The sequence below is a fragment of the Jatropha curcas genome, chromosome 3, assembly GCF_041381405.1.
Source record: "Jatropha curcas cultivar XTBG-Jc1 chromosome 3, XTBG_Jcur_1.0, whole genome shotgun sequence".
Taxonomy (NCBI): domain Eukaryota; kingdom Viridiplantae; phylum Streptophyta; class Magnoliopsida; order Malpighiales; family Euphorbiaceae; genus Jatropha; species Jatropha curcas.
The window spans coordinates 9342968-9355210 of NC_143153.1; the positions used below are offsets into that span (position 1 = coordinate 9342968).

Here is a 12243-nt window from a genome sequence, read left to right on the forward strand (position 1 = left end):
AAAATAAAATTAAAAATTAATTAATATACCTAAACGAGGAGCTAAATCTGGAGTTAAGAAGTGGCCGACGATTAAATCAGGTACGTAATTAAAATTCTGCCTATTTAATTTTAGTACTTCATGCATATTTCTCTTCTACTCTCAATAAGTCTATAACTGCATAAATTCATTCATGTTATCATTTTTGGCAAATAAACCACTTTAATAAAATATGATTAAGTTTAATGCCCGGTTAATTAATAACCGTGGTAGTTAAGCTTAAATCCGACAATATTGGTTAAAGAGCCTAGTTAATTAATAACTATGGTTCGATTGCCTTTATTTCGAACAATCTCGCCTAAAAGTCCAATTAATCAATAATTGTGGCTAACGGCCTCATTTAATCACGTTTTTTGGCAACAAAATTGCCTACATTTAATCAATCAATTTTGGCAACTAATTGCCTACGGTCTAATCGATTTTTAGCAAACAAATTGCTTATAAATGAGATTAACCATTTTTTAGCGACAAATCGCTTAAAATCAATCTTTTGGCAAAATGCCTTTAAAATCAACCATTTTCGGCTCGAAGCCGTAAAATCGACATTTTTGGCAAAATGCCTTAAAATGAACCAATTTTCGGCCAAAGGCCTAAAATCAACCATTTTAGCGACAAATCGCTTAAATCGAACATTTTGGTAAATTAATTGCCTAAATCAACTCATTTTGGCCAAAGGCCTTAAAATCAATCATTTTGGCGACAATCGCCTAAATTACACATTTTAGCAAACGAATTGCTTAAATCAACACTTTTTGGCCAAAGGCCTTAAAATCAATCATTTTGGCGACAATCGCCCAATCACATCATTTTGGCAAACAGATTGCCTAAATCAATCATTTTGGCTAAGAGCCTTAAAATCAACGACTTTGGCGACAAATTGCCCGACAACCGTTTTTGGCACAAATGCCTTAAAACCAACACATTTGGCAACGAACGCCTAATCGAATCAATCGATCTTTTGGCAAGATGCCTAAATAAAAATGCACAAAGCATACACAAAATTATGCACAAAGCATACACACTCATGCACAAAGCATACACACTCATGCATAAAGCATACCCATTCAAAGCCCTTCAAAGAAGGCCTATCGAACTACGTTGACTTTGATCTTCCATTCAAACGGAAGTACGTAGGCACATTCGGGATTTCACCCCGGGTGGCAAGTCAAAATCACTCAAACATTTCATTAATCCATCATTCACCTTGCAAAGCATTCATCCATCGGTTAGTTCATCAGCATGACATAGTCTCGGGATCCACCTCGGGTTCGTAGATTGTGCCTTAATCATTGGGATAATTAATCTAGTAACTAGGTTAATTAAAATTGAAGTCATTCAGGGTTTTTTCCTAGTTTACCCTAAAATAATTAAACAAGGTGGCGACTCACACACTCACGTGCATTTCTTTCTTTTGTCATATGCATCACATGCCTATGTGCTTTTGGGGAAGGGGTTCACAAGTATAAGATAAAAGACAATAATTATAAATATACCATAAATGATTTATTAAATGTACATCTCAATTTCAACAATAAGAAATAATAGCTATACTATTACAAATGCATGGCTAATAGTATAAACTCTATCACTAATGTCATCTTTGAATCAGATTCCTAGCTTCTAGTGTAAGGGATGCACCGCAGTTTGATTGATAAGTTTTATTTTGGTTCTATAGTTTTGGATTTATTGAAAAAATGTATGAATAGTTCTATTTGCTTTGTAAAGAAATAAGAAAATCGTGTTGCTCATTTGCTAGCAATGCATGCTTATTCTGTGCCTAAGTATATGGAGCGAAATCGTCCTGCCAGCTCTTATTGTTAATACTTTATTAGCTTATTTGCTTTAATGAACTCTTTTACCCTTCAAAAAAAATATTGAACTTGCTCTCTTTTAGATTCTCGACCATATAAATCATAAGTACTATCATTTACACAACAAGCCCTAATCTCTCATTTTATAACTACATCATTTAAATAGATAAATTACTTTACAATAAGTGTTTCCAGTCTATTGGAATTAGAATTAATTTCTTATTTGAGGGACATGAGTTTTTCTCATTCAAACTAACTCTCGTTAGTCCATTTTACTCATTTTAAAGAATATAAGTTGTCAATTAAGTTACATCGACTCTTTATAAAAGATTCGACGTACTCGTGCCGGACACTGACACCTCTCTAACACTTCCAGAGACGTATCAGATATACTTTAAAAAATGTGTCATATTATTTATTTTATCTTATTAATTTCGAATATTTTAAGGATACATGCGAGACACTCTGAGGATACGTATTGAACACTTTATACACATTTGAAAATTCTGTAAGACTTTTCGATAACTTCATTAACAAAAATTTTAAATTGTTGTCTAAAATATATATTTGGTAATTATTAATACTTACACTATAAAATTAAAAGATACATATGACAAACTTTTCTCATAATTTACGATTTGTTATTTATTAATTACATATCTATTATTTTCAAATTCAAGAACTAATTTATAATTTTAATTTGAAATCAATAATTCACAAGGCTTTATATAAAAAAGACTCAACAATATTATGTTGAACGAATTAAAATGTAGAATATTAACGATGATTAATTTGATGTCTTTTAAAGATACCGAAATTCTTGAAATTCTCAATTGATCTCTAAAATAAGCCTAAGACACTATAATTTTCAATAATTATGTTATTTTGAAAATTTAACTAATGAAGTTGAAATAAGAAACTAAGCGTTTCTATTTGATATTTATGACTTGTTATAAATGATTATTTATTTATTTAAATTATTAATAAATTGTACTCCCTCCGTTCTATTTATAAAGAGAAAATTTTCTTTTTGGGTGTTCTATTTATATAGATAAATTTTCCTAATTTGGTAACTTTAGGACTAATGCCAAAACAAAAGGTCCAATATGCCCTTGCTTTGGTTTATAGATTAAACATTGATTTTGAGAGTATTTCAAGAAAGTGGTAGACATTATTGTGGTTGGCATTTAATGTTCAAAAATTGACTGAACCATGCATTAACAAAATGTGAGATTCAAACACATTATGCGCACAATTTCACCAAGAAGCTCATGCTTGAGACATTATGCGCACAACTCTAATAAATACTGAAGGGAGGAAAATTTCCTCCAAAAGACAATGCTTAAATAAAAATATTCGTGCCCATTTATCTTTCCTTTCATAAACTTTTTAAATGGCTAAAGAGAGAGATACATAACCTAAACCCTAATTTCATTGTTTAAATAAAAATAGTTGTGCTTATTTTTTGCATTATGCCAAATTCTATAAATTGTCTTAATGGATATGGATAAACTGTCTGCAACTTTATGAATATTACGAGCATTTGACTCACCCTTTTCAGTGTCAAAACATAGTAACATACAAATTGTATTTTTTTTTTACATCTCCAGTGATGTTTTTTTGTTTTTTTTTGTTGCCTTTTCGAGCATCTTCTGGAACTTTACTTGAGGGTGGTGTGGTTTAGATTCTACAGAAGATGGTTGTTCAGTGAATGACAAAGAGATCAAGTTTAAGGTTGATTGTTGAGTATAAGCACATGTTCTAAAGTTGCTAGCAAGTTTTGAAGGACTGTATTCAAATCAAAAGGAAGGACTATGTCCATGGCATTTGTGGATTAAATCTTAGAGTTGTGAACTCGTCCCTATTTAAATAAATTAAGCTTTAAAAATTTTGACTCCAAATTTCATTTTTTTACGCATAAATTGGAGAATAAAAATAAAGAATTTGAGGTTGAAAATTTTGGCTCCAACTTTCTTTCAACTTTCATGCCAATTTTTTCAATCCAAGTTTGATATTGAAATTTTAGTGCGCAATTGCAATTAAACAGTCACATTTTTTTGTTATTGAAAGTCTAAACAAATAAAATGTCTTATTTAAGCAACAGATCTTCTCTCTCATCATTTATCGCCTTTTATTGAAAATTAGAGACCACTTTAATATCTTTTCAAGGGTAAATTAGTAAGAAATCAACAAAAAAACCACTCCTTACTATTAGAAAAATTTTGACTTTCTCTGTATAAATAGAACGGATGGAATATTTATTTAGAGTAGGTGTTCTAAGTGTGTCAATCATACTTTTTTAAAAGAATTATCATGTTTGTATCTCGAATCTTAATATCTGTGTCTGCACAACCTAGATGATCGATTAAGGTAAACCCTGTTGAAGGTTGTTAGTAATTCAACAAACTTTAATCCTAATCAAAGATCCTAGTTTTCATCAACCGGATTAAGTTAACGAATGCAGGATTCAACCTGTACGTTGAAATATATATTACTGGGGCGCGCACACATATGTTTTTGCACCTGCACATATGTGGTATATATCAATCTCTCCAATTGGCCAATTATTGGTGAGATGCAACAAATTTCCGCACAAAGAAACAAAAATTGGAAAGGTTTACATAAATATTCTATGGTGTTTATTGATTACACGGAGTTACATTAAAGTGAAATAATTCACTGTTTGTCCTTTGGAGAAGAGGTCTAATTTGTTTTTTCTCATGGCCTCACATCGCACAAGCAACCAAGTTAATCTCATTTTTATATATAATTATATCAGAAGAAGGCAATTAATTAGGGTACCCATCAATCACTAAACTCAATGCAAAAGTTATATTAATTAATTAAAATAATAAATTAATTATTGGATTTTGTATCAAGTAATATTGCACGGGAACATGTTCGACAAAAGAGTGGCCGGCTAAGGCAACTTCTTTAACCTATGCTTTACCCTTAATTCTACTAATTAATTAAAGTCATAATTATTATTATTATTATTGGTTTAGCATAAAAAGAAATATTAAAGATTAATTTTCCTGCTATGTTGACCAAGCTACATGGTTGAGAAGGGAGACAATTGCCTCCCTCTCATTTGGAAAAAAAGAAAAATTCCTTAATAAGATTAATGTTTGAATATCGTCCATTGAGAGATTCCTATTAAGAGTAAAATGCTCCGGCATGTATTTCTCTTCTATCTATAAGGATCACATTTAAAGAAAAAGAGCACTAATCATTCATTTCAACACCTGTTGATAGTATATGTTGAGCTTTATATAAAAAAAATGAAATATATATATATATATATATATATATATATATATATATATATATATTTGGAAATGAGTGATTAATTAGAAATATGAATCAAGTTACATCACAAATGAGACATTAGGGTTTTCATAAAATAAAAACAAATTAAAAATAAAGGAAATAAGACTGTTATAGACATTGACATGAGTGCATGTAGGTATTTGGATTGAAATCCTCTCATGTAAACTTAACTAGAGCATATATTATCAATCGTTCTCATGATTTAACCGAAACTATTAGTTGAACTCAAAGTTATTTGTTAAATTAGATCAAGTTTAAGATTTAGTTTAGGACAGGACTAATATGTTACAAGTCGAATTCTAAAATCCCCAATAAAAAAAGAGAGATTTCCAATTATTTAAACACATTAATTGTTGCAAATCCTATTATACAATAATTGGAATTTATAATTAATACTGAATTTAACGGTTTGTAATCTAATATAGCTGGCAATGTTTGGGATAACCAACATGATTTTTTTTTTTTTTGAAATAAAGAAAAATTTTATTAAGAACAATAAAAAGAAGACAAACACAGCGTAGGGTAGACATGTAGGAAGCGCTCTCGAATTTAACCCCACTAAACACACTGCAGAGAGGGGCGAAGAGGCTTAACTGTGACTAAATCTTAAGCCGGATTAAGCGGTTCCTAATAATAGAGTTTGGATACCGGTGGTTTACAGCAAAAAAAAAAAAAAAAAAAAAAAAAAAAAAAAAGGACAAACAAGTATGGATTGAATCCCAAATTGAAAGACTAGCACGTTGATAAGAGGCTCGTACCAAATGAGATCTTATATTAGCTTGGTTTCTAATCAAATGAACAGAAAATATCGTTACAACCACAAAGAATATACTTAAAATGCTCAATAAGCTTACCCAAATCGGAACGATCCACGCCTAAAGAGTACAAAGCATAAACAACAATTAAATCTCACAATTTGTTTCACTTTTCTCATTTTGGTGGTCTTCTATATCTATCTACCCATGCCCCTATCGTAGTCATGTTTTGAATGGGTTTTATCATATAGATTCCATGCGTATTCAGCCTCAGCCATGTTATTCACATAACATCTTTTAATGGTTCATAGTAAAATTTTTTTTTTATTTAAAAGAAGGTGTACAAATCAAAAATAATTCTAACAATAAGCCAAAACAGTACTTGTCTGCTAACCCTGATACTCTTGTCATTTTAGTGTAAGCTCAAGGTCTTTTTAAGTTCACATTTTTTGCTTGGTACTATCTGCGTAATTATTGAAACAATGATCTTTCTCTACTATATATATCCTTCAAGTAGCTAATATAAGCTATCTCTCAACAACCCATTCCCTTTCTTTCTTTCTCCCAAAACTATCAGACAAAAAACTATGTACAGAGAGATTTACGTAACTCATAACTATAACTCATATTTCTTGAATCTTGAAGACATTTTCAAATCTAAAACCATATAATCCCTGGCTTTTCAATCCATCCACTAATAATCTTCGACACTTGTCAAACAATAAACAACTCAAAGCTCCCTTCCTCTCTTTCCCATCATCTAAATTGCTTTTTAGAATTTCAGATACCTTCTATTCACGTTAAACCCTAATAGAGTTAGTCATGAAAGCTGAACTAAGAGCAAACACTACTACGTCGATTCCTCTTCAAAAACCTAATCTTTTAAGAAACCCACAAAATCCCCTTTCTGGTGCACTTAAAGGCTGTCTTGGAAATCTCGATGGAGCTTGTATAGAGAAGCTTCTACTGCACTGTGCTAGTGCCCTAGAAAGCAATGACGGCACTTTAGCTCAACAAGTGATGTGGGTTCTTAATAATGTTGCTTCTTTAGTTGGTGACCCTAATCAAAGGCTTACTTCTTATTTCTTAAGGGCACTTATTTCTAGGGCATCTAAGATTTGCCCTACACCAACAAATTTTGATGGTAGTAGTGCAGTCCAAAGGAGGCAAATGAGTGTTATTGAACTTGCCGGGTACGTTGATTTAATCCCTTGGCATAGATTTGGGTTTTGTGCATCCAATAATGCAATTTTTAAAGCAATTGAAGGTCATCCTAAAGTTCATATTTTAGATTTTAGCATTACTTATTGTATGCAATGGCCTACTCTTATAGATGCTTTGGCTAAAAGACCAGAAGGGCCTCCTTCACTTAGAATTACTGTACCCTCTTGTAGACCACCAGTCCCTCCTTTGCTCAATGTATCAACTGAAGAAGTTGGCCTCCGTTTAAGCAATTTTGCAAAATTTAAAGAGGTTCCATTTGAATTCAAAGTGATAGGCGATGAGATCTCGTGCAAAGAATCTTCTACCTTCGATTTTGAGTCACTATTAACTCATTTGACTCCTTTACTGAATCTTCGAGACGATGAGGCCTTAGTAATAAACTGCCAAAACTGGCTTCGTTATTTGTCTGATGAGCCTAATGGAAAAGTTGAAGATGCTTCTTCTCTTAGAGACGCTTTTCTTCGTACTGTAAAAGACCTCAATCCTTGTATTGTTGTAGCGGTTGATGAAGATTCCGATTTGAGCGAATCAAATCTTACTTCAAGAATTACTACTTGCTTTAATTATTTATGGATACCGTTTGATGCGTTGGAAACTTTCTTGCCTAAAGATAGCAATCAAAGGATTGAATATGAATCCGATATTGGTCATAAAATAGAAAATATTATTAGTTATGAAGGGTTACAAAGGATCGAGAGATTAGAATCTGGGGTTAAACTATCACAAAGAATGAAGAATAATGGATTCTTTAGTGTTCCATTTTGTGAAGAGACTATTAGAGAAGTAAAGTATTTGCTAGATGAGCATGCAAGTGGTTGGGGCATGAAAAGAGAAGAAGATATTTTAGTGCTAACATGGAAAGGTCACAACTCAGTTTTTGCAACAGTTTGGGTTCCGTACGGTTGCTTAGAGGATTAAATGGGTGTGGACTTAAGTGGCTGGTTTGGTCCTCCAATGAGATGGGATTGGATAGGTTTTACTTTATTAATGGTCCTATATTGGCGAGCCAATATTGACAAAACATAAAATGGTGTCTTTTCTAATTTTTTTGTAGTTTCCTGTTAGTTTCCTCTTTGTCAAAAAGGCTGCAAATGGGCATGCACAAGACAAGAAGGGGAAATGTGGCAACAATTTGTATTTTGTTCATTAGCTAGCTATTATCACATGGAAGGCAAAGAGGGAAAACGTATATATTGTCTTCGTATGAGACAAAACTTAATCCTTTATCACTTTGCTTTCCCTCTTCTACTTTTTGATTTGGCAATGTTCAAAGCAGGTAAACTAGCCAAAAATTAACTATTCTTTTCTTAATCAGCATTACTATTTTCTGTCCTTCATAATATAACTGATTTCCAAGAACATTGCATATTTCATAAGTACTTCCATTTCCATACGAGGTACCTTAATTTTATTTTTGTCTCTGTTGGTTAATTTGTATGCATAGTATTCAATTTAATTAGAGGTATATAATTCATATTAATTTGTATGCAATATGAAGATAATTCTTCGACATAAGTAAATAATATTGTATTTGATATTTGATGCAATATAATTGATTTTAGTACATTAAACGATACAAACCACATAAGGACTTGACTATAAATAATCTTTTTGATAAAAATGTGAAATCATAGAATACTTTTTTGATATTTCTCTCTTAAGAAAAAAGAAAAATAATAAAAATAATATGTCGTTTTCTTAAAATAATATAAGGTTTTATGTTTAAGCGATCTTTAATGATATAATTTGTAAGTACATTCTTTTATAGGAATGATACATAGATATAGGAAGAGTGATTTTGAGGATGGTTGGTACTTGGTCGGATGCTGAAATGAAAACAATGTAACAGGAGGTATAGTCTACTGTGTATAGACTCGAATTTCGGGAAATAATTAGGACCACTCGACTCTCACTACCTTCATTGAAGAGTCACCTTCATGTACAACATGTACAGCTAATAGGATGTGGCAGTAGAAAATCAGAAAAATATATGTGATATATGTTTATACTATTGTCCACATCAAAAAACACATGTTGTCTCTGCTCTTTTTACTTCATAAATTGAGTGCTATCTTACAGAAAAGAGAGTGGAACACTCATCTATTCGGTAAAATGAATTGTTCTAATTACTGTTTGAGTAGTTTTTCATAAAACGCTAAAAATTAAATAATATTTTAATTTCTAAAAGTTAGTTCAAATGTTATATTATCGAATACTAAAAAATAGCGTTAATATGATAAAGACGCTAAAATCTACTTAATAAGCTATTGGTGAACATAGCCATAATAGAGAGCAAGTATTCAGTCAGCTCAATTCAATTCAAAGTGAACAACAAAACACAATTGAATTTTATTAAGAGAAAGAAGATAACAAGAACTACAAATTCTCAACTCTAATGTTCTATATAACTCAAAAGATCTACAACTAAGAAATCCTATACCAGATATGGACTATAAAATGGAATGAATAGCCTAAATCGAATCTGCCAACTTCTCCTGAGATAAGAAAAGAAGGCAGATGGCAAGGCTATTGTCAGAAATAGCAGTATAATCATTGAAGATGGAAAATCAGATTGAAAAACCACCACATCCCTACCACAGTAAGAGGAATTGGAGCCGATCGTTGATTTCGAGAAAGAAAATACTTTCAATCTCTAAAAAATTAGCGACAGAGAAGAAAGCAAAGAGATTAAGGTGCCAGAGGCTTAACTATAAAGAAATTAAGCGATAATTGCATAAGAATGAAAGAAAAGATAGATAAAGAGTTGAGGTTCAGGTGGCCATAATAAAGAAAACTAAATATTGCTATTTCTTACCGAAAACCCCAAAATGGAGAGAAAAAGTATTATATGATAAAGCTGATTAATAAACTAATTATTAATTATTGACAATGATTTTCGCAAACATACGAAATCGCAACAAGTAATATATAGAATGAGTAGAGTATCGTTCCCACGACGATTATATACAAGTACCAAAATTATGTTAACCTACTATTATTTAAACGGTAATAAGGAGAGTTATTTTAAGAAATTAAATTCAACAAATAAAAGAGAATAAAAAGAAATCAAGCAAAGCTATTTTGATTAAAAGAAATCAAGGTTTAAAAGCTATTAGGGATTCTTACTTCACCTAATTCTATCCAATTTATTTTATTAGTTCGTTAATCAATTTTAATTGTTCAAGTAAGGGAAACAACCCTAAATTCACTAACAAGCTCTCTCAATGTATTGTTAGCTATTTTAACACGGTCTCATTATATATATTCCAATAGTGCAATCAAACATGAATTAAATCATTAAGTTTTATGGTTTGTTTTGTAAATTCATAACCTAAGGTCATTAACTTATGAAAACCTCTCATTCAAACTGTGTAGCTTCCGCATCAAATTATTATTCTCATGTAATTTATTACCTTTTTCATATCAAAAACCCTTCTCCCGATAGTGATTAATGAAATAAATCAATCCAGAGGAGAAATTCTGCCTAAAAGCATTAAGTTCAATAATAAATTATAGAAAAACAAATCTAATATTATAAATTGGAAAAGAAATTAAGCTACATCAAACCCCTAGTATGAGAGTTTAGTTTGACATAGTAATTAAATAAAACTCAATTAAACTTGAAAATAATTTCATAATCAATGTGAATAATAAAAGTAAAAACAAGATTAAGAGTTTAGATATAAAAACTAGTCAACAATTAATTCTGGACAACTTCCTTGAATCTTGACACAAATCTTGAATGCTTGAAGTCTTGGAGAGAGAGAGAGAAATTAATCGAACAAAGATAGTAGAACCAGCGATAGCATATACAACAAATCGATTCTCTCTTTATATAGACTTCTTGTGAGAAAATCCAACTTTGTTTAGGAAATAGAATCTTCATTAAGTAAGAAATCTTTTGGAAATAAAAAATTGCTTAGGCTTTGAATTTCTTCTTAATTAGGACTCTCTCATGCCCCTAAATAGGATTAGAAATTGATTTGCACGTCAGGAAATCATCTTACGTGTGCTCATGCAAGTGGTAGGGACTGGCTGGCGTTCTCAACTTAAAATAAAACTTGATTTTCAGCACGAGCATGCTGTGCGGCACGATCTGGGCGTGTCGGAGCCTGAGTTCTCAGGATGGTTTAGAACGGACTGTGCTCAGGGGCACGTCTAGAGAGGAATCTGTGGCACGGGCGTGCCACATAGCACAGTTGAGGCATGCTAGGCTCTGAATCTCCATGATGGAATGTAGCATGGGCCGTGCTCAGGTAGACACGCCTTTGGATTGATGTCCTCTTGTGGCACAGGCATGCCAGATAGCACGGCTAGGGCGTGCTAGGGCATGAATCTCCATGCTGATTTTCCTTGATTTCAGCACGGGCGTGCTGAGTTGCACCGCCAGAGCCTAGAGCTTGAGAGTTTTACTTTATTTTGCTCTTTTTTGTGCCAAAATCCTACATATTGCCTTAAGATCAACCAACCTATGTTTCAAGGAAGCTTTGAATAAAAATAGAAATAAAACTAAATAAAAACTAATTAAAGTAATTAAAACTACTAAAATTCCTAATAAAAATCATATTAAAAATACTATAAAATACACTTATCAATTATTATTAGGGAAAAAATAAATGTTTGAGGAAGAGATGGTTTGAGGAATAAAGATCAGTTTGTGAACTTTATTGAACAAATTGAATGGATAATTTGAGAAAGAAGAAGAGAGGAAAAAGAAAAGAATAAAGAAAATAAAAAAAATTCAATTGTCTTTGGTTTAGGATAAATAAAGCCCATTTTTTTTCTTTAAATACAAATTAAAAGTAAACACTTCACAAAATATGCGAAAGGACTATATGGTGTAACACAATCAATGTATAAAAAGACAATAATTTATTTAAAAAAAAAAAAAAGAGGACGCACTAATGAATTATAGTATTATGCATTGTTAGAATATATTATAGATATGTGAGAATATTTTGTAATTAGTATAAAGTATCCTATATAGTTATAGCTATGATCTATTACCATATTTGTATTAATCTTTGGTCTATTTTAATAGAGTCAATAGATAATTACGGTTCCTATTCAAAAAGGGATAGAGT

The 12243-nt window shown here is 31.4% G+C and overlaps 1 protein-coding gene across 1 annotated transcript; it reads left to right on the forward strand.

The window, feature by feature from the left end:
* The first annotated feature begins 6421 nt into the window (after positions 1 to 6421).
* LOC105644029 (scarecrow-like protein 32) lies at positions 6422 to 8473 on the forward strand. The gene has a single exon (XM_012229270.4). It carries the CDS (start codon positions 6758 to 6760, stop codon positions 8075 to 8077), a length of 1320 nt encoding a protein of 439 aa, XP_012084660.1. The 5' UTR covers positions 6422 to 6757; the 3' UTR covers positions 8078 to 8473.
* Positions 8474 to 12243: the final 3770 nt, after the last annotated feature.

Excerpts from the sequence above, each read along its gene's own strand:
- LOC105644029 (XM_012229270.4), top strand. The coding sequence starts at position 6,758 with ATGAAAGCTGAACTAAGAGCAAACACTACTACGTCGATTCCTCTTCAA.